This window comes from Kogia breviceps, chromosome 12 (genome assembly GCF_026419965.1).
Source record: "Kogia breviceps isolate mKogBre1 chromosome 12, mKogBre1 haplotype 1, whole genome shotgun sequence".
Taxonomy (NCBI): domain Eukaryota; kingdom Metazoa; phylum Chordata; class Mammalia; order Artiodactyla; family Physeteridae; genus Kogia; species Kogia breviceps.
The window spans coordinates 68,039,657-68,063,265 of NC_081321.1; the positions used below are offsets into that span (position 1 = coordinate 68,039,657).

Consider the following 23,609-nt stretch of genomic DNA (forward strand, 5'->3'; position numbering starts at 1 on the left):
TGCGTAATGATAATTTCATGCCTAAAGCATAGTGCCTTCCATTTCTGCAGGGACCAAGAAAGCTAACACCGAAATTTATTTGCCCTACCTGACATTCCTCTTTGAATCTGAAATGCATTGCTTCTGCCAGACTAAGACAGGCTGTAAGATGTTACAATATATCTCTCATTTCCCTACCCTGGTAGCTAAGTATTTGCATATTTACTGGAGCTTTCTAAATATAATGGCTTATCCCTAAAGAGAGACTCTAATGAAGGGATTATAGGTTAAGTGGGAAATGTGTGCCAAAGACATTTGGGTAAGCCAATTAACCTGATGGTTTTTCTCAGTTAATTATCATTGAGAGAACAGAGTTTAGTGCCCAGAGTGAGAGAACTACTTTTAGATGCAAGTGATAATTCCCTATATACTTAAAACAATGTAGTATTTTTCTCAAAGGTGAGTGCAGCTTATCAATACCAATCATTTCTAGTTAGAATTCAGTTCATCAAATATATACTGAATGCCTACTATGTGCAAGGCTCCAAAAGATAAATAAGAGACTGTTCTGTTTCTTAGGAGTTAACAGTGCATTGGGGAGATAAAGCAAGTCCTAACAAGCTGAATCGGACCTGAAGACCATTGCGGAGCTTGCTGTCTAGCAACATTGCTCTCCATCCCATGAAGGACAATAGTACAAGACAGAGTCATGCCAGTGATTCCTGCCACTCCATCCCTCAAACTTCACTCCAGCCAAACCAATCTGTTGCATTTTTTTCAGGCCCCAAGCACATCCCCTTCTTCTCTCCTGCCTCATGGTCCTTGAAAATATTGCCCATCAGTCTGGCAACATCCTAACTCCCTTACTCCTTTGCTTAACCCCTGCCGTGTATGTAGACATGCTTTCCTCCAGGAAGCTCTTGACCCGCTGACTGTCGCAAGTCTGTTCTGTTCTCCCAGGGCAATCAGGATTTCGTGTCAGAGTGGTATTTATCATATTGCAGTGAAATTGCCTCTACACATCTCTGCCTCTTCTACGAGGCTGTTTCTCGAAGTTAGTGCATCTGTTTTACTCACCATTCTGTCTGCAGTGCCTTTTATAGTGTCTAGCCCATCACGGAATGAATGAATGAATGAGTGAGTGAATAATTTTCTTAAGACAGAATCAATCCATTTTGTTGAGTTGTGATTTTCAATAGGGTAGAGAAGAGGAACTGTTAAAATGCCCTGATTTCAATGCATATATTTCCTCCTACTCCTTCTGCAATGTCTTCCACATCTCATCCCATGTAAGATCACTGATGATGGTAGTAAGAAGTCACTGTTATTAATGGGAATGTGTCAATGCGCAATGTTAAAATCGAGCCGATTTGCAACAATAACTAGGAGAGACTTTAGGGGAGACTGGGGCATCACAAACCAGCGTTGGCAGTTGAAGTGTATCTGGACAGATGTAAACTGGTCGAAGAACAGCAATCCAGGCAGAGGAAGGGAAAAAATGATCTGAGCGAAAGCCTAGAAGCTGGGAAGTTAGGTTGACATTAGGATGCATATAGAGAAGTAATGGGAGATTGACCTAGAAGTCATAATGGGGTTGGTTCTGAATGCTGGGCTGGGAAGGGTGTTTATTTTGGTAAGAAATAGGATGTGATGAGGGATTCTTGTGAAGCAGAGTGATGGTGTTAGGGTTATACTTCAGGAGTTATATTTCAGGAAGTTTCTCTATCCACAGCATGTATAATAGATCAAAGGGGGAATGAAAGCAGGCAGGGATGACTATTTAGTTCAGTTTTACAAATATTTGTTATGTGCCTAATATGTATTGGGCATTGAAGAAAACATACTCTTTCCATGAGGGGACTTTGAGCCTAATGAAAGAAACAGAATAATAAACAGGCACTTTTAGTAAGCCTGCTAAGCAATAGAGGTAGGAAATGATGGAAGCCTGAATGGGGGCGGGGGAAAGAGAAAAGAGAAGTTAGAGGTGAATTTAGGGGAAACTTGTGAGTTGGATTTGTCTCTGAGATCCTGACTGCCGTCAGCATATCCATAACCAATTTAAAAGTAGATGTAGGAGCAAAGAGAGAAGGACCCCTCATGCACAACCTTGGTGTCAGTGGGGGAAGAATGATGGTGCTTAATGAGGGCCTTGTATGAAAAAGGAGGTGGTGTGTAAGGAAAATTATTTGGATTCAGTTTATTCAGCTGAAGATACTGAAAGGGCCACTAACGATATTACTTGATAGTTACACAGTGCTATTTTATTTAGCATTCTTCTGGTTGCACATGTCAGAATAACAGTTCAAACTAGTGTACTGGCTTATTGGCTTATTGACTTATTGGCTTATTTAGCAGTGTTAACTTCAGGCATGACGGGATCCAGCTGCACTAAGAATTGCCTCTGTCTCCTTGATCTGGGTGTTTTGTGTTGGCTTCATTCTTAGGCTCTGTCTTCAGGGAATGCTTTAGTAGCCCTAGGATTTCATCTCATTCTTAAAATAAGATGTCCTTTCCCAGTAGATTGTTGGAGCTGTTTTGACTCCGACTGACCTGGCTGGCTGCTAAGTCAGTTCTTGTGGCCGGAAATGAGGATGGAGGGATACAGTATGCTAACTGGCCAAATCAAATGATAACCTTCCATCAGGAGGTGGGGATAACAGCTTCACTCTATGCGCATGGACTGAGGGTGGATGTGGCCTGTTCTCAGAAGGAAGAACAGGACACTGTTAACTAAGAAGAAGGGGTCCAGAAAAACCAGTCTGTGACACCAGGCTAAGTAACTTTTCGAACATTTTAAGTTAACATTGCCTCATTTGATCTTCAGCACAACAATTTGTGAGAAGCGTTGTTATCTACCAACCGTAGGTAAAGAATCTGTGCTTTAGAGAGGTTAACTGGCCAAAGGTAAGACGCTGGTGTTCATAGAGGAACTGGGATTGCAGCATTCAGGTGTGGCTGTCACCTGGGGCAGTACAAGTGTAGGCTTGTGAGCAACACCCAGGCTGAAGGCATCGATGGAGAAAGCATCTCTTGAGTTGCAGGTGTCAAAGATCATGACCACAGAGGTGGAAAGTGTAGAGAGAGGGGAGGTCAGGAGACAGAACCTAGAGAGAAACATCCACATTTGGGAGAAAAATCTGAAAGAGATGCTAGCCAAGGAGAGTTGGAAAGAAGTCAAAATGATAGGAGGGGAATGGGAAGAGTAATGTGTTCAAAGACCCAAGGGTAAGACTTCATAAATGTTTATTATTTTGTGCTGAGAGTGTCATAAAAGCTCAAAGGCATTTTAAGTGAAATAGGACCGTGGTACTTAGATTTTTGAAGGCTATATATATATATATATGAAGAAAGAGCACTGATGTTGCATTGATGGCTAGCACTAGTTGTTTGGTGTTAATGGTGATAATACTAATAATGAGAGCAGCTAACGTGTTACATACATTACACATAACAATGAGCTTTTTGCTTACTAACTCCTTTACTCCTCAAAATGGTCCTATAAGGCAAGTACAGTTATTATCCTTATTTTGCAGATGAAAAAACTGAGGTACAGAGAGGTGGAGTAACTCCGGTCCAGTTGGCTCCAGACTCAGTTTTCTTAACCACTGCATTTCACTGCCCTTTCTGGGCATAGATAGGCATGCTTGGGTAGCACTGAAGCAGGGCAGGTTAACAAAGGCCATGCTCTTTCTTCTCCTGCAGAACAAATTTCAACCCATCACCTAAAAGAAAAAAAGAAATTTTTTTAAAATATAGAGTTTGGCCTTTACTTACTTTTTAGTAGAACAATTTGAAAGTACTTGGGAAGAGTGTGCCATTTGATGTTTGGAGAATCTAAGCATCATTCCTCCTCTGAAGGACTGATGGCCATCAGTTTTGTGGGTGCTCATGACTGAAAGGGTCAAAGGACAGAAAAAATAGTAGTGAGAGAAACCCACACAAGGACAGTTGGGATGGCTGTGTCATATCATTCATCTGTTTTACGTTTTACAATAGCGTTGGCCTTTGTCAACATTTTTTAAAGGAAAAATCATAATGCAGCAAAAAACAAAGAGCCATAAATGAACAAAACTGAAAACAGATTAAGACCTCCTTGAAAGCTTGAGAGACTGGATCGTTTTGCTTTAAAAGACAGTCTCTTGGGCCTGTGTTCTCTGGAGAATTCTGCCTACAATTGTTTCTTTTCCACACCTGCTGCTTCAATGTTCTTCACCTTTCCTGGAGTGGAAAATTTCCCAATTCCTTAGTGTCTTTCTGAAATTTCAATACCCATTCACAGAAGTAACATCAGAAATTATATCAGCATGACATTTTGTTTTGAGTTAAGCCTTTTCATTGACTGAGAAATAGCAGGTTTCTCTCTTTCAGTTTTGGACTTGAATAAGAAAATGCAAATAGATGAGAATCTATTATGTTGAGTGTTGAGCGACCACCTTTACTTCTCATTTTGCTGGCAGATTATTCAGATTCCATTAAATCCCTTTTGGTCTGTATCTTTCTTAATATGATGTGAGGGATGTATAATGCATCCCTTATCACTGACTTGCATATGTGACGTGACTTATGTACTAAAGCCCAGTGCAATTTAGTCTTATTTCATGTTGTTTTGCCGTAACATTTATTGAGTAAATAAAAACCTGGCTAATAATAAGATAACGCCCATCAGAGAATTTTATCAGACTGAAGTCTTCCTTAGTGCAGTATATTTTGAACATGGGTGGGATGTTCCTTTGCTCTTCTATTATTGTTTTATTGACACTGTTTGCCTTTAATTCTTTTTCTACAGTGTAAATTTAGGGCTGTGCCGCATCAAAGGTTTTTCTCACAATGAAATTATGAGATTTGTTAGTTTTATTCTTTGTTTTGAAATTCTTGTTTCATGAGAGTTAGACATAGTATATCTTGTTGGCTGCTGCAGATTACTCGATTTATTGCTACGGATATAAGAAATTCTGGCAGCTTTGAACAGATTTTTAAACGTGTGTTTCTTTTTTTTTCCTTTCCCTCAAAAAGTCTTTACAGAGTTAGTTATGGAGCTGAACTAATAGCATGTAGAAAACCTGGTTTAGGGAACATGTGTCTCCATTCTGTAAGAATCTGCCACTGGAAGGGTGAAGTATTGTCCTAAACAAAATGTGCTTTTCAGCTTTTCTTGCTAAATTGGCCAAGCCTTATCCCACAGTTCTTTGCTGTTGAACTTTCTGCTGCCGTGACTTTGATAGTATGAACGTTTCTGCATTGATATTAGAGAAATTCACATCAATATCTAGGTTAATGTTTAGTGGAGGCCAGTTGGCTTTTCATTCTCAATGGCTTGAAATCAGCTCTAACAACACTGGCAGTTTGGCAGTTTTTCATATTTCTTTAAAATTTTAATTATAACCCATCAAGTCTTAAGCAATTACTTCTGGGGTAGACTCTTGATGAATGTCATAACAGGGTGTTTTAGTTTAATGGATCCAGACTAACATCTGTTTCTAATATTTTAAAAGCCAATTTATATGGAAATTCATTTATACACAGTCAATACACGGAGCCTTGTAAAAATCAAAATCAAAATGGAAAATCAAACCACTGTGATATAGTAGGTCTTCTGTTAACAAAGGATTTCACTGATGAGTAGATTCAGCTGTGCTAACACCCAAAATATTGCAGCTTAAACAAGATAGCAATTTATTTCTCATACTCAGGTAGTTTGCCAAGGGCTGGTATGGTCTACCATGACAGGGACTCGGTTTCCTTCAGTCTTATTGCTCTGCTGGCATGACTTCTAGTCCTAAGGACACCTTATTAGTCACGATGGCTGCTGGAACTCCAGCTATTACATCTGTGCTCCAGCAGGAAGGGGGTAGGGGTAGAAGAGGGAAGAATACTAAGCTTTTTCCTTTTAAGGATACGTTTTTCTAGTAGTGCATAGCACTCTGCTTATGTTCCACTGACCAAATATTAGTCACTGGCCAAATACTAGTCACATGACCATATTTAGCAGCAAGGGAAGATAGGAAATGATAATTTTTTGTCCAGAAGACATGTACCCAGCTAAAAACTAAAGGTGTTTTGAGTATGGGAAAATGGAGAATATAGGCACTGGAGACTGTCTGTAACATTGAGTACTTTTTAAAACCTGATTTTGACAGACTTTTCTGCCTTTTATTGAGCATCTAGAAAAGTCAGCTCATTTTCATAAGTAGACAATATATGCAGAAGGACTAGCATAGTGTTTGGCAGAGTAGATAACCAACTACTATTAATGTATGTTGATGTCTGTTTTAATTCCAGCTCCCAGATGCACCTAATTTCAGAGGTTGTGGGTCAAACTGAATTTTATAAGGGACTTTTTGTAGATTAGAGTACAATCTTTGTAGAATAATAATAGCAGCAGCTCACAGGGCCAAGATGTTCTTTGCACTAGGTCTCCAGAACTCTCATGTATCTGCAAAGCAGTGTTCTTTGCTTTTTTACACAGTAGATAAATGAACAATTACAAGGGTTAGAAATGTGGAATCTCAGGCTCCTCCCCAGACCTACTGAATTAGAACCTTTACATGCCTGTTAATGAGATCCCCAGGTGATCTGCATGTATGGGAAGCATTGCTCTGGGCACAGATGTTCTACCAAAAATTTACTTCTGCTAGCGGGGGGCTAGTCCTTGTTTTAAGTGTATCCCCTGCGCCAGTATCACCTGAGACTTTGCTTTCTTAAAAATGCAGATTCTCAGGCTTCACATCAACCTGGCACCTGAAATCTGGATTTCTAGCCAACATGCCACACGCGGGCAGTTGTTTGGTAACTGCTTTATTGAACCTTAAGAGTTAAGCCTATCACTCTGCATTTATTCTTCAAAGGTATTTGCATTCAAACAAGGAAGAAAGCTTTGGAGGGAGAGAAATACAGCCCTAATAGCAGATCTAGTAAGCATTAAGGGGAGGATCTGAATTCAATCTACCTGTTAAAGCCGGCTCCAAGGCTCATTTGCATTAATCGTGTATACCTGGAATCCCATCATAAAGCCACGTGATGACAAAGCCACGTGATGACAAAGCTATGAAGGAAGGCAGTGTTTTAGCAGTATATTTTAAGTGTATTTTCTCCTTTCTTTCTGTATTTTACATTGTTTCGACATTTTATTTTATAGCCGTGCTATCAAGACTAATCAGGACCTTCTCCCAGAAACCCCATGGACCCACATTTTCTACAATGATTTTTGGGGGACACTGCTAACCCACAGCGGCAGCCACAAGTCCTACCGGCCACTCTGCACTCTTTCTTTCCGCCTGAACCATGCCATCGGAGGGCTGGATCCCTGGAGCTACCATCTTGTCAACGTGCTCCTGCATGCAGCGGTCACTGGTCTCTTCACAAGCTTCTCCAAGATCCTGCTTGGGGACGGATACTGGACCTTCATGGCTGGCTTGATGTTTGCCTCTCACCCCATCCACACGGAGGCGGTGGCAGGAATTGTGGGCCGGGCCGATGTGGGGGCCAGTCTCTTCTTCCTCCTCTCCTTGCTCTGCTACATGAAACACTGTTCTACAAGGGGCGCCTCGGCCAGGACCTGGGGCTGGTTCCTGGGGACAGGACTGTGTGCCGGATGCAGCATGCTGTGGAAGGAACAAGGAGTGACGGTCCTGGCAGTTTCAGCCATTTATGACGTCTTTGTCTTTCACAGGCTGAAAATGAAACAGATCTTACCCACCATTTACAAAGTAAGTGATTGTTGGTGCTTGAGCATTGGATTACTGATTCCTCTCCTTGCTTGGTCCCTTTCCCCCATTTAAAAAGCAAATGTGTTCCTCTTCAAAGAGAATTTAAAGTAAGTTACTTTTTGATCTTCGGGAGGTGGAAGTGTCCTCTCTGACCTTTCCCTACTAACTGGGTGTCAGTCACGGATTATTTTATTTCTCAGGTTTCTTATTTTCATGATTTCCAAGGGGGTAGAAGGACAATTTTGCCTTGTAAAGAATATGCATCTTTATTATTTATTTAGTTTTACTCCTCGATTTCAGCCCAAATTCCCTGTAATCCAATAAATTGCCTCTAAAAGGTGTTTGAAAAAAATAACACAGCTGATCATAGAGCTAGATGCTCGACTCTGTCAAGAGGAAATCCTCTGCTATTTGTTAATATTACTTTTCCTGAGCTGACTTTGGAAAACAACCCTCTCTGCAGTGCACTGGGAACTCACATTTTTAAATCATGAGTCATATTCACCTTTTACTGATGTAGTGTATAAGAATAGAAGAGTCAAAGCAGAAAGTGGTTATTGTTAAGTTTTGCCCTGAGGCCAATTAAGACCTTTGCTTCAGGGCTTAATATATGTTCTTCTGTATTCCCTTAGTGGATGCAAATGCAGTGTCGTCTGAAGGTCACAGAAGCACTTTCGGATCCCATATACTTAAAGAGAACTGAGCAGTTTTCTGCTGGTGTGTTTGGGTGGACCAACACCTCGTGAGAAACTGCCTCCTTCCCATCTCCCCATCCTCCCTCCCTGGCAATAAACTCACCCTTGCTTTAACTTAAGTATAAAGACGGAACTTCGCCAGTGTTTGCAGACCTCAGCTATTTTCTAAATCATGGACCACAGCCAGCTTCTCCATCCTTTTGGATACTCTTAAGCAAGGAATTATGGTTTAGGATACTGACCCTGAGAAAGCTGTCAAGTTTTCTAGTTTTTACCACTTTTTTTCCTCTCAGTTCTTAATTTTACTTAAAATTCAATTGGGGAGAAATTGAAATAAAGAACAAAATTGAGGGAAATGGAAACATTTATTTATGTTATTTTATTTTAAAAATATATTTATTTATTTTTGGCTGCATTGGGTCTGTTGCTGCGAGCGGGCTTTCTCTAGTTGCGGCAAGCAGGGGCTACTCTTCATTGTGGTTCATGGGCTTCTCATTGCGGTGGCTTCTCTTTGTTGGGGAGCACGGGCTCTAGGCGTGCGGGCTTCAGTTGTTGTGGCATGCGGGCTCAGTTGTGTCTCGCCGGCTCTAAAGCGCAGACTTAGTAGCTGTGGTACACGGGCTTAGTTGCTCCGCGGCATGTGGGATCTTTCCGGACCAGTGCTTGAACCCGTGTCTCCTGCATTGACAGGTGGATTCTTAACCACTGTGCCACCAGGGAAGTCCTTGGAAACATCTATTTATTTTTAAATGACTTTTTTTTTTTTTTTTTTTTTTTTTTTTTTAAACGTAGGAGGCAGAGTAATTACTGCTGTGCCTCTGCTCTGCAGGGAACTCCAGTATCAAGTGCTTAATGAAGTTCTTTTGTGATTTCGGTTAAATGCTGAAACTTTAAAAGAAAACTCTGGTTGGAGTTTGATGCTTTGCAAACAACATATGGTTTGAAAGTCAAGCTTTTAATTTCAAATCAATTTTAATTAGTCTCTCAAGGAAATTTAGGGAAAATAATCTTTTTCTTTCCTTTGAAAACCATGCCATCAACAATAGCCAGTTTTCTTGTTTTACTGGAAATACAAATAGAGTAAGTATAAGTCATGGTCCTTGTCCTGTGCAGGGTGAGAACTATTTGGGGATGCAGACTGGGTGTTTTAAGACCTTGCATTGATAGCCTGTGAGACACTGTGGTTTCTCCTACAGAATTTTCATGTTACCATCTCATGAATTAGGAAATTACCTTGGTATGTCAATTCAGGACTTGCTTTTAGGACCTTTGAAGTTCTCTTCTGAGAAATTTTCAGGTCTGTAAGCCTGTTTTCAAGGATTAAGTTGCTGATTGATCTCCTTACTATAAATATGTCCCATGCAGTATTTGGGACATACTTATAATAGAAGATTATTCTCTGTTCATCTGAAATTAAAATATAACTGGGCATCTCGTATTTTATTTGGCAGCATTACTCATGCAACTGCTGCTTCAGAAAACGAGAAGTGCCACTAGTGCAGGGGAGAAGAACTTTTCTCTCCATCTAAGTTCTTTGGCTGACCTAATAATCAAATTGCCATAAGACAGATTAACAGGAGAAAAACAAATTTAGTTTTGTATATACAGGACCCCCTCAAAGACAGGAGAAGCTCCTGAACAGTTAGGCAGTTGAGGTTTCTATGCCATCCTGAGCTAAGGAAAAGGGGGGAGGAGTCTGGAACTTCAGAGGGAGGAAGACAGGAGGAGCAAATGTTTGCCACGCCAGGCCAAAGAGTCTTCCTTATGTAAAAAAGTTATCTTTGGTAATAACTCTCTTCCTGGCACAGGCTAACTAAATTGTTTTAGGCATTTAAGAGGGAAGTAAAAACTTCTTCGTGAGTCTGTTGGGCCTTAATTGTCTTCCGTTCCATATAATCCACATGCCAAAGTGGCACATTTTGCAGCAGCCTGCCCTGAACCCCATCACTGTGAAGGAATTCATAAGAGTAGAGAGTGTGAAGTCCCCCGCACTATGGGAAAGGACTTAATGGCTTTGAATGTTCAGTGTCTTGAGAAGTTTTCAAATGGAAACTTGCCCATGCTGTCTGGAAGCCACTGCTTGCGGACCAGGGAAGTGGTCAGGGCAGCCAAACCCTTCATCTGATAGTTGCTATCTCAACTTAGCTTTTTCTTTCATTCTTAGGTTTTGGGCCAGTGAGCTTAATGAGGACATTGGGATAACAGACTTTACAGATCTGTAAGGAACCCTGAGACCATCTATGCCAGTCCCCTTGTTTCCAGCTGAGGTGTAGAGAACCAGAGAGATGTGAAAGTCACCCAGAAAATGGTGGAATCACTAGGACTAGAAGACATATTTGTGACTGTCTAGTGATCTTACACTGTGAAGGTGTGAACATGAATAAAGAACGTAGTCAGATGACTCCACAGTAGAGAAGAAAATAATAGGCATTGAATCTTAACGTGCACTGGCTGAGTCACCTGGGACTAGTTCAATGACCTGTTTCTTCATGTAGAAATAGAGATAATTAATGTTCTCTCCTAGAGATGTTAGGAAGATTATGTGAAACTGTAGAGTGTTCATTGTGAACTGGGTGCCCAATATTTGGAAGTCACTTAATGCACATTAGTTGAAGGGAAAGAAGAAATATCAGTGGAAATTGTAATTCTTTATCTCAAGAAAGTGAAGGCCAAAAGATAAATTTCTACTAGTCTTTAAACTTGCAGTGGTTTGAAAGCATATGAATTAGGAATCAACTAAAGCTGAAGCATGAATATTTAAGCAAAAACTTTCATTTAGAATTTCATGATTATGGGGCTTATAAACACTGGCATAGATTACATATGGAAGTTATAGAAAAATTCCATATTCTGTCTTTAAAATAAATAGATTTTTATGCCTGGGGTGAGTTAGAAGAGACTCTGAAGGAAGTGGATTAAAAGACTTTTCAACCTTAAACGAATAATCGTCTTAAATGTCTTACTAATTAACTCTGCATCAGAGTTATCATAGTTGGCCAGATGAAATAAACTTCCCTGCCTTATTAAAACATAACTTATATATAAACAGAAAAATCCAGTGCACAAATGTTTACCTCTATTAGGCAAACTAGAGAACCAGCCAAACACTCAAAAATCTAAAGATGGTGGTCCTCCTCAAGCTGGAAATTATTAAAACCAGAGGGGCAAAGCTCTCCAGTTTTATAGTTTTGTCCGTAATGTTTTTCTCATAGCAGTCACACTCAGCTTCTCCCTTCACATTTCTTCAGAAATGTCAGAAGTTAGAGGCCTATCAGATCCAGGCCCCAAAGTCAAATGCACACCAGGACCAGGCAGAAGGGACTGTGGTGAACTAGAGGTTATGCTCTCCCACTTGTACTTCTCTCCATCCCATTATTGCAATAAGCAAATACAGTTTTCAGTTTGGTAGAGGTTAATGTTTTTCTAAGACAGACATCTGGATTTTCTGTGACATCTCCTGTTATTTATTATTGGTTACTAATTTAAGAACAAATATGCCCTGTTTGGGCCAGACGATATCCCTGGGATGACTGAATTTGGCCAGAAGTCTTGGCTGCCATTTTTTGACTTCAAGATTCATGCAGGGGATGCCCATGTCCATATGACATATAAATTTTTTGTAGTTCTGAAAAAGAAATATGAAAGTTTTTTCTTTGATGAAGTGTTTGAAAAACAGTAAGTACCCAGAAAATCATAGATATTTTATTTAGTATTTGGTAACCATGTATATAGTGTTTATATCTGCCAGGCACTGTTCTGAATATGTCAAAAATATTAACACATTTAACTTATTTAGTAAATGCTTATCAAGAGAGTAATATGACTTATGAAATAATGTGGTTGAATATAATATGAAATAATATAGTTTTCAATAGTTAGGAAGATTTCTAAGAAAACAATATAAAATCTTCAGGAATGTGTATGAACAAAATTAGAGTTCCTAACTATTTTTTTGAAAATTGCTAAATGTTTTAGATCTTTACTTCAGCATCTATTTAATATGTTTCCTACATTATTCTTGGCATCTAGTGCACCATTTGGCACATAGTTGGTACCTAGTAAATTATTGAATTCACCCTTGTTTAAGATTGACTTTTGAAAAGGATGTGCCTGCAATGGTAAAGTGGAATCCTGTACTCTCTCCCCTTTCTACAGTGAGGATTTCATTACTGGTTAGTGAGGTCTGGAAGGTAGGATTGGAAGAAATGCATGTCAGAAAAATGTTGAAAAATGAGTTTTCTTGACCTCTCACCAAATGATTATTTTAGCCTTTCTTAGATGATTTTCACTTACTTTTTGACAACATAAAACTAAGTAAAGGGAGTGGGGAACACTTGAGACACACTTACACTAGCCTTGCAATTAAATGCTAGACTTTTATCTGTCCACAAAATATTTTACAAGTCTCCCATGACCCCAGGAGGTACATGGGTAATAAAATCAGTAAAGACAACATTTTTCTTACTTACCCAACATCAGTCATTGCTTGCCTAGTGGCCATTTTCTGTGCTTATTTAACATCTGTTAACTGTTTTAATGTGGAAGCACCCCCCACCCCTTATTAGCCTCATAATCACTTAGTTAGAGGTGGGGGAAAAAAAATTTAAAAAGGAAGGAAAACTGAAAGTGGGTGTAACAATTCTAATTATAGCCCAAAATAATTTGGAAAAATGAAGCCCTTTGAGTTTGATCTTTTTTAAGACTTTCTCTAAAGATGACTGCATTTAATTTTGCTGTAGTTGCTTCCAAGATGTGCATTATCTGGACAGCCTCCTTCAAATAAAATCTTGTGGCTCTATTTCATGTAAACAAGATAAAGAGACTATGTTATTAGAGAGGGAAATGGGAGGCATTGCCACTTTCAAAAAACAAGTCATCTCTGTCTAGAAATAACTTTATTTTAATGCTAAGCAGGATGTGTTTGATGGAGGTTGCCTTTGTTGAGCAAGTTTACCTTTATCTTGGGTATTATGTAAGCTGGGCTCTACAGCCGGGTGCAGTGATCAGACCCACACTAACAAACAGTCCCATATTTCCAAACCATTTACAGGGTTTATCTTGAGAATGGTTTCCAAGGGTTGGGGCTTATGTTCTGTTGAAGGTTTGAGTTTGTCGCTGTCAGAACACTGAAGACATTAAACGTAGTGCTTCTTTATATCAGACTATTTTGTGTGACTCCCCGTGTACCGAAGAGCCAGAGCATAGCCTGCAGGTATTTGCACATGAATCCACATGTGTTTTTTTATTTGATTAGCTGCTCGGATGACATTGGTGGAATCTTATCATTTATGTCTCTGTCCCTTTTCTTTCTAGACCAGGTTGTGGTTTTACGCAAGATGTGACCCTCATATCCATTGCCTTGAATGAAATAGGATATGTTTGCTCTTTCTGATGGTCTTTAATCACCATCTGTGCCACTCCAAGTAGCGTTCCTGCTTTCTGAGGATTGTCTTTTCCCTCATTTGCCTTACACTTGACTTTGTGAGAATCCAGATATAGCAAGCGATTCTGATCACAGTATTTCCTCGCATTATTGAAACTGGAGGACTGTTTGTCATTCACTTACAAATGAATCTGGATTTCCTCCAAGTAAACTTGTTGTAGCATTTAATATTCATGACCTGTAGTACTTTAAAACTTTGAACTGCTGCCAAGACTGCTAACCAGATAACACCACAAATAAAGTCGAGGTTCAGAAATATTTTACAATTCAAAAAGTCAAAGATTAATAGGGCATTTTACTCCTGCAGGTTGGCTTCCTCGCTCAGCTGACTTCAGATGATTCTGTATTCTAGTTGTGGTTTAGGTTCCAGTTATTTAAATTTGGGAAGCTGACTACCCTTGCAGCTTTCTGTAATGCTTGCATTAGAGTGTTAATACCTGGGACAGTGATCTATTCACACATTATGATTGTTTTCTTAAAGATTCATCTTTGTGCAAGGCATTGTGTTAGGTGATGTGGGGAATCAAAGGTGAATCGAAAAAATCCTGCCCTGAAGGACATTTGAGAGCAGTAGGAAGTGGAGAATAGTGCCTGCCAGTGTAGAACTGAAATTCAAGCTGGAGAGTGGTGAGGGCTGGAGGGGAGGCCCTGGGCGCACTAGGGCAGTTTAGAGGAAAGGGAGGTGACTTTCAGCTGAAGTACCTTCAGGAGCAAAGGTGTGTGAGAAGGACCCCGGAGGATTCTTGGGATATGGGCCTTTATAATGGGACAGACGAGGAAGAGCGGAGCCTGAGCATTACACAGAGGGACGCTCAGAGGAAGTTACTGAGGAGCACTGAGCAGTCCTTTTGGCAGGTACACAGAACACCAGAACCTAGAGAGGAAAAGGAATCAGGAAAGGAAGACTGAGACAGCTACTGTGTCTAACGACGTTGGGGCCTTTTAAGATAAGTTGTCACCCCGACAATGATGGGAAATGATGCATGGCTTGCAAATGTGCTAGCCCTTGGACTGGTCCGGGGGAGAAGCCCGAGAATGTATAGGCCAGCTCTTCTTGCCTCTTGGAGAACTTTCTTTTTGGTTCTTCCCCTAAACCTGAGAGAGGGTCCCTTGGGTGATGAGATTGAGGATCAAACTCAGGGGTAGAAGTTGTATCTCATTCAGTGAGTGTGTCTCCTATCAGTGTTTATTTCGTTCTTTATCATTTAAAAGAAAAGCAGTTATTTTCTGAAGGCTAATATTGTCCTACTTTTTACTCTGTAATATTTGGCATATTATTATATACTCCTAATGAGAAAAACAGGGAGTCCTGAAGGGCTCTCTCCTATCCAGTATTCCTGAAATGTGTTCAGATATTACTGTGAATGGCCACAAATACAAAATCCCTCTTTGTTTTGTACTCTTTCACAAAGGAAGACAGAAAAAACATTTTTTACAGGACAGAATAAAACACCCTATCAGCACTCAGTTTCAACCAGTTAACTGAGTACACTGTCAGTGAAAATGACACGCAAATTGGACCTTGTGATGAATAAATAATGAGTCTCATTGAAATCATCTCTGCTGTTCTCATAACACTGTCTGGGATGCACATTACATCACTTGGCTCAATTTTCGATAACCTGCTGCCTCAGAGGAATCAAATTGACTGACGGGATCTCATGACTATCAGGTTACTCATATTCAGCTGGGTTCTGTCAATTTCACAGAAAATGATGTGGTTTGCACAAATTTGAAATCCATTGTCATTGCCTAGAAGTCAGATTCCTGTCTTAAATGCATGGAACAATGGAAATGCTAATTTAGTGTTGATTTCTCAAATGAAACTTAAGCTATAGAAAGCTGGATTTCCAGAGTACATTAGAGATTCCTTAAAAAGGTGTGAGCAGGGTGGGAGGTAGGTTGGATAAAACTGAATATTAAATCAAATTCATTGATCATTAGAATATCTGTGATATATGATACTGTGGTAAAGGTTGCATGGTGTGATGTTTTATTCTTTATATCCAGTTTCATACCTATTGATCACAGTATTCCTTTCTTCAAAAAGGAAAATAAGAAATCAAAAGGGAAGAACAGCACTTTCTAATACAAAAATCTGCAGTGATTTGGTGCTAGGAAGGTCGATGTGCCCTTGCTCTCAGGGTTTGTCTTTACAACTCTGCAGTACCCAGATGGCTCCTGTATGCTCTGTTGGTCTGATTACAACTCTTGTATCAAGTGAAATAGCATGAATTCAGAATTTAATACATGTTTCCTCAGTAATTATGGCCTTGATTAGTGAAGTCAGTGTTTCTGTTCCAGAGCACACTTTCTTTCTTTCTCCACATGTTTATTCATTTCATTTCAGGAAATCAAATAAAATGCAAAGATCATAATGCTTCTCTTTGGTATAATAGGGGAATCTGCATTACCTGCCTTTAGGTACGTGGATAATTAATATAAGATTCAAAGAAAACATCAGGGACAATATGAGAAAAATGAAGGACATGTAAAAACAAATAAATGACTCTCAGCTTTTAGTATATGAAGAAATGGAAGATAGATAGAATTTCCATTAATGTATTGCTGAAGATAACTACATACCAAGTACATTTAATAGTCTTTGATTATATGCAACATCATTTGTGCCTACTTAAAAATAATTAAATTTTATGTATTTAAAAACAGCAAAAAAGAAAAAACCTTAATATTTTAATTTTATGAATTTTGAGTCATTATACCTGTTAGCAGTACCAACCAAGCCTTTTGAGGGCATTATCTTAGTTTTTAACATGTAAGACACTGAGTCTCTTCCCCCTATAAAAGGGTGTGTGTGTGTGTGTGTGTGTGTGTGTGTGTGTGTGTGTGTGTGTGTGTGTTTTGTCTGTTCTATCAGAATACATGTTTATGTAATGTAGTCGGATTATACCAAAATTATACATGAATGATTTGAGTGTATTTCCATAACTTTTATGAAATGGAAAGCTCCAAATTACATAGGATTATTTTTTCTAATTTGAAGATTCAGGCAAAAATTTGCCAGTTTATGTGTTCCATCGAGTGAAGTTTCTTTCTTAAAATCTCATGACATAGTGTGATAAAAAGTTAAATATATCTAATACTATAAAAACAAGTGATGTTCACTTTGAAGAACGAGTTGGTGATTGGCTAGTCTTCTCACGTGTAGGTGCAAGTAAGGCTATTTTGGAAAGGCTGTAGGACTGGAACATGCAGATTTAGATTTAAATGATATGATTTTAGATAAAGTACTAAATGTATTGAACATCAGTTACAGGGTCTGTGAACAAGGAATATAATATTTGCCTTGCTAAGTTATTGCCAGATATGAATATAGTAAGTGTACACTCTTCAGCCAAGTTCCTTTTCTATAGTACATATCATGATCATCAGCATTTTACTGCATTTCCACAGCATTTCAATAGTGAACTTTTTGCCTGTTGTTTTACAGAGCGCTCAATTAGCATAGCTCCGGCTTTTCTAGTGGGATGCAGGGTGAAATGTCAATCAAATTGTTTGCTATCCTATTCACCAATGCTGACAATTTAAAGAATATTGAGAAGAAGACCTTTTTTAAGGATAATTTTTCTGAACAATACAATTTGATCATTTATCTTTTGTTTGATTGAAAATAAGTATACATACTCATTCCTTAATTTTTCTCTGTTGATATCTTGCCACCATCTCATACTTTTATAGCCTGATTTTTCCCCTTCAGGCTCAGGATGGTGCTGTTGCTTATATATATGAAAGTGGAGGGGAGCCAAGCCTTTTCTGGTCTGCCTCCCCCCACTACCCTGTTTCCTTTATATTTCCTTTTGGTAAGGTTTATAGTAAGGAAGATTAGTTGAGTAGCTGCAATAGCTTGCAGCGTTCAAGTCTCATTCTTTGGAGAAAGAGGAAGCAGTTATCACCTAAGGGTGAATGTGCATCTCTTTCCTCCTCCTATTCTTCCCCAGCCTGGCAGCCAATATTGTGGCACCTGATTCCAGAATCTTTTATAACAAACCTTTTCAGGGAAACATTGAGGCTGCTTTTTACTGTTGTTATTGCTGCTGTTCCACAGTTTAGTTTATTTCCCTACCTCCTAGGGAGAGCAGAGTAAGCAAAAAGTTTTATATTTAAAGCATTACTATTTTCTGGCTGCCAAACATTTTATGAAATATTTCAGACATCTTAATAACATTCAGACCAAATTATTTTTACGGAAACTTAAATCTGGTAACTTGGGCTTGCTGAGAAAAGTCTATAGGTAAAATTAGTTTTTGATTTCAGAAAATTCAGTATTTAAAAATCTGGTTTAATTGACAGGTAGTAACAGGGGTGGGTGGGGGATGGTGACTAAAGATTAGGATTCATTATGGGTTTCCAAACTGGGATGATCATCAGCCTCTCCTGGGGAAACTATTTTAGACCAGAGATTATAGCCCCAAACTGGAAGCTACTAAATAATAATATTTTGCTCTACTTATTTTTAGTTTGTTTTTGAGGTGTTGAGGGGGAGCTGGTGGAGAGGTAGCAGGAAAGAAACTACCATTTATTATTTACTTATGGCCGCACCTCACGGTTTGCGGTGCACGACCTTCAGGGTCCTAGTTCCCTGACCAGGGATTGAACCCAGGCCCATAGTGGTGAAAGTGTCGAGTCCTAACTACTGGACCACCAGGGAATTACCAAGAAATTTCTTTTTAAAAGTTCCCGCTGGGGCTTCCCTGGTGGCGCAGTGGTTGAGAGTCTGCCTGCTGATGCAGGGGATGCGTGTTCGTGCCCCAGTCCAGGAGGATCCCACATGCCGCAGAGCGGCTGGGCCCATGAGCCATGGCTACTGACCCTGTGCGTCTGGAGCCTGTGCTCTGCAACGGGAGAGGGCACAACAGTGAGAAGCCCATGTACCACACACACACACAAAAAAATTTCCTGCTGTTGTTACCAAACCCAGGTTTGTTTACTTGCCGTTCCTAAGCCAATAATTCAAGAGGCAAGTGTCAGTAGAAAGCAAAGGTGCTCTAATCAGAAGAACTGGGAATCTGGGGAGAAGGTTGACTCGTGTCCAGAGACCAACTCTGAAGATCCTGCTCAGCCATGGCAGTTTTTATTTATTTATTTATTCTTAATTTTTAATTTTTAAAAATTTTTTAATATTAGTAATTAATTTATTTTTTGCTGCATTGGGTCTCCGTTGCTGCACACGGGCTTTCTGTAGTTGTGGCGAGTGGGGGCTACTCTTTGTTGTGGTGCGTGGGCTTCTCAATGCTGTGGCTTCTCTTGTTGTGGAGCACTGGATCTAGGTGCACGGGCTTCAGTAGTTGTGGCACGCAGGCTCAGTAGTTGTGGCTCGTGGACTCTAAAGCGCAGGCTCAGTAGCTGTGGCTCACGGGCTTAGTTGCTCCGTGGCGTGTGGGATCTTCCTGGAGCAGGGCTTGAACCCATGTCCCCTGCATTGGCAGGTGGATTCTTCACCACTGCGCCACCAGGGAAGCCCAATGACAGTTTTTAAAGGGAAAAAATGAGAGAGTCGGGGAGAATGTCAGTGAATCGTCAAGGCAGGAGGTTGGGTTCTGCATCATTCTTCATTGCGTACAGACTGGGTGGCTGTCTCTTCAGATGTTAGACCTTGCCCGTGTGATCTGTCTGAAGGATTGCTAAGGGGGCTATTGCGGGTAGAGTGCTAATCATTTTTTAACAGATTAATTCTTCATTCTTCTTTTTAACTAGGAAAAAAATCAACAGGTTAAACAAGGCATGGTGTGCATTTAGGAGAGCATAAGTCAGGGTTTAGTTTCAATTGCTTACTGATCTCATTCCTATAATTAGATTCTTTAACTGTTAAGAGGGGAACAGAAATGGGCAAACAGGAAAAGGGCAAAAGAGCTGATTTCACTGTGATTTTGATGAATAGCTGGGTTTGGGACCCACTGGTACACATTGAGAATCTGATACCCCATACAATATTATTAAACATTTTAAGATATTCATAAAGACACAAGATTTTGTGGCTGGAGAAGGATATTAGAAATTATCTATCCATAAGCTACCCCATCTCTTTTCACAGAATTCAGGGCCCACAGAAATTAGTCACAGGATAAGTCAAGCATAGAGTTGGCATGGTACCTCCTCCTCCAGGTCCAGTGCTTTTACCACTGTGCACATTGCTTCCCTGCCTTTAATTTATAAAAACTTGTTACTATGGAAATACTTTTCTATTTGCCACTTTAGACTAGAGACTTGTCATGGACTGCTATGTACCATCCCTCAAGTATGTCATTAATTAAGACTCTGCGCTTCTTATTTCACCCTAGGTTCTTTCTCTTTTGCTGTGTTAATAATTCCAGGGCACCTTTTGAAATTGAGTTGGTTTGTGTTTTGTTATTGTTTTCCTCCCTGCCAGGCCCATCTTTTTCCTATCCCTGCCCCTTCCTCCCCCACCCCCCTGAACTAGCTTCACTTAAGGGCTCAAATATTTTTCTGTTGCTACTTTAGGGCTCCAGCTTGATTTAAGCTTGCTTTCAATAGGAACATATACTTTTGTAGCTACCAGAAGATGAATACAAAGTGACTAAAATCGAGTATTTTTCTTCCTGATTTGGTTAATTTCCTTTACTAACAGGATATTATGTTTGGAATAGTTTACCCCTCAATAGAGGGATCTTCTCTTTGAGGATGCTGAGTCTGAGATTGGTCTAGAGGTGGAGAAGTAATAAATACTGGGGCACCTCCTTTTTTACACCCTCTTCCAACTCTCCAAGGTACCACGACTCAAACTTGGAGAAGAAAAATTTTAGGCATTAGCAGTAGACTCATCAGCTTGGTGTATCATCATTCACCCTGGCACTTGCAATTCCAGGAGTGTGGTGGACACCACTTGTGTCTTAAAGATGCTTAAAGTTTCTTCTGACCATATGATATGACTTTAGTTTCTCACTGTTGGGTGAATATTCGAATGAGCGACAACCCTAATGTCAAAAGTGAGGATGGTTCCAAAAATGAAGGTAAAATTGCCAGAAAGGAGAAAATGCAGAGGTGCCAATTGAAAAATGGGCAGGCTGAGTGAGAAAAGGGCTGAATTTAAGCTGTCAAAGCAACAGCCGAAAGTTTCTGGTTATTGGACAGGGTAATTTGTAGTCTTTGATTCTTTTGCGTTCTGTAGTATAATCTTCTCCTTGGCTCTGCTGACTTCCATATTCTTTAAAGAGGAAGAGAAATACCCAATTTGAATTCATTAGCCTTCATTTGCATATACACAGAGCTGGTGGTAATTATGATAACAACCGCCATTGATCAAGGCTTACCCGTGGTGTGCTAGCAAAATGTCTTCTGTGCATTTCTTTGTTCGATTCTATGAGAGTAGGTATTATTAACCTCATTTACAGATAAGGAAACTAAGGTTTATAGGAGTGAAATAATTTGCCCAAGGATTCAGAGAGTGCCTAGGGGAGAAGGGATCTCCTTCCAAAGTTTTGACACCAAAGCTCATGGTCTTTCCATTATACTGTTTTTGTACAAGTTTGGTTAAAATGGAAGATGCAAATAGGATGGTGAAAGAATCAACCGCTTTTGTATTACTTGGTCTTGGGACCAATGCTGTTTACCTGGAACAGCTTTAAATACAAATAACCTGCACTTCCACATGCAATAGCTGATTTTATGTGTGCTAAAAATACAAATATGGATAAGATATTATCCCAGTCCCTGGGAAGTATAAGACGTGTACAAATGCTATCACTCTGCCTTAATGCTAATAGAATTTCATATAAAGTGCAAACGTGTCTGACAAATTTATTTAGTCGGGTGAGGGAAGAGTCTTGAGTGACAGAAAAGCAGTGGCATCTCAGTAGCTCTGCTCATCCAAGATTTTGTTCTGTTTTTAACTATTTTTAGAAACATTTCATGTGGGTGCATTTAACTTGGGTTCAGAGTCAACTTCCATTTTTTTCCTCCCTCAATACCTGTCATGTGCCTAGAAGTTTGCTAGATGGTTTCTTATTTTTTCATTTTTTGAAAGATAGGTACTGAGTATCTTCTAGGTATGAGGCACCTTTCTAGATGTCAAGGATAAAGCAGTTAAGAAAACAGACAAAATTTCTGTTCTCTTGGAATTTACATCTGTTTTCTAATTTAACCATCACAGTAACACTGTGGGGTCATTATTTGTACCCATTTTACAAGAGATTGAGTGAATTCCCCTGAATTGATTAGCATGCAGTGAAGCTGGATTTCAAAGACAATGCTAATTGTAAATCCAGTGATCATTTCCAGTGCAGCTCATTCTTTCAGTTGAGTTCCTTCACGTAAAATGTGGCCTGATTATTTATACTGATTGTGTGTGTGTGTGTGTGTGTGTGTGTGTGTGTGTGTGTGTGTGTGTGTAGCTGGTTTAGAAGCCTCCTTTAGAACAAGGACTGGATACTCTTTTTCTTTTGCATCTTCCTGTCCCAGAAGAGAAATAGTCATTGAGTATTTTGAGCTTGATCATCAACATCCCATTGGCTTGCAAGGGCATAGCATGTCCACCATGGCTTTGTCCTACACTGAACAGATTTAAAAGAGTGGCCTTGTGCATACCTCCTTTGAGGTTGGACTGGGTTAGATTTGCTTCTGAAGCTCCTTACAGCTCCTCTCCCTCCTCTGAAATGCATGGTGTTTCTCAAAAGCATGCAAAAAAGAATTATCTGGAGTCAGTTCACAGTGAAACATTTGGTTTGGCTCCGAATTTCATATTGCCGCATCACTGCTAATCAACCTTATTAACTTATTTACGTGTATAGGCAATGCATTCCTAATGGCTTTATAAAAGAAAAGATGAGTCTGTGATACAGTGGTTGTCTTATAATTCAGTTTAAAAACTTTTTCCTGTAAATTTCATTAAAATTATAAAACAGCTTAGAACAACTAGCAATGTTGTGATGCCAACAAGTGCCTATGTGTCTTAGTGGGTCCTACCCTGCACAGGATGTCGGGTCTTGTTGGATGAGGATTGTAAAGAGTGTTTTTGGAATCTGAGCTTTCCTCTATTTCTATAAAGAAGGGCTCTAAGTTCCTTGATGCAATACCCATAACCTTTGAGGCCAGATGTAATTCTGTTTTTTAAAAAATTATTTGGAAGTAATGGTGCATAAACTCTGTATTAGATAACACCCCCAATGTGGCAGCATTTCAAGGTAAGAAACTTTTAGTATTTCTGAAGGGAAATATGTGAATATTTATAATAAATGGCATAAAGACTGTAAAGAGCCTCATGTCAGTTCAGGTTGGGCTTTTTTAAAATTTTTTTGACAGTTTTATTGAGATACAATTTGCATATCATAAAATTGGTCTATTTAAAGTGTATAGTTTATGTTAGTTTTGAGTGTGTTTACCGAGTTTTTGCAACTATCACCATAATCTTAATTCCATATTTTGAAATTAAGAATGAGGGAGTTTGGAGCTGTAGTTACTGTTTTTAGAAGATGTAGGGTTGTTGTTGTTTTCCCTTTTTAAAAAAAAAAATGTTCAAGTTTAATAAGATCTGTAGAAAAAAGTTCTGACCTCAATCCACGTAGTTGGTTAAAGTCTTACTGAGACTCCTGCATGTTTTCACTGGTGTCTTTAATATGCTTGCCTGTCTTATTTACTGTTTAACAAATTGGTTATGGAGTTTGGGTAATCAAGGTATCTTCCTTGGGGTTATGTTTAGGTCAGAATGCTTGGATCCTTATTTTGTTTTTTCAAAATTATGATAAATTGTAGGCCCCTACATAAATGCAATTTTCTGCAGTAAGAATCTGACATCAGTATTTGATTGCTTTC

At 39.4% G+C, this 23,609-nt stretch overlaps 1 protein-coding gene across 4 annotated transcripts in view; it reads left to right on the plus strand.

The window, feature by feature from the left end:
- Positions 1 to 23,609, plus strand: part of TMTC2 (transmembrane O-mannosyltransferase targeting cadherins 2) — an 804,716-nt gene that overhangs the window by 152,430 nt on the left and 628,677 nt on the right. For all 4 annotated transcript variants that reach the window (XR_010835847.1, XM_059080819.2, XM_067009832.1 and 1 more), the window contains one exon: positions 7,115 to 7,685. Coding sequence is in view for 3 of the 4 variants with exons in the window: in XM_059080819.2 (XP_058936802.1) it covers positions 7,115 to 7,685 (571 nt within the window). In the remaining variant the exon portion in view is untranslated. The remainder of the gene's footprint in view (positions 1 to 7,114; positions 7,686 to 23,609) is intronic.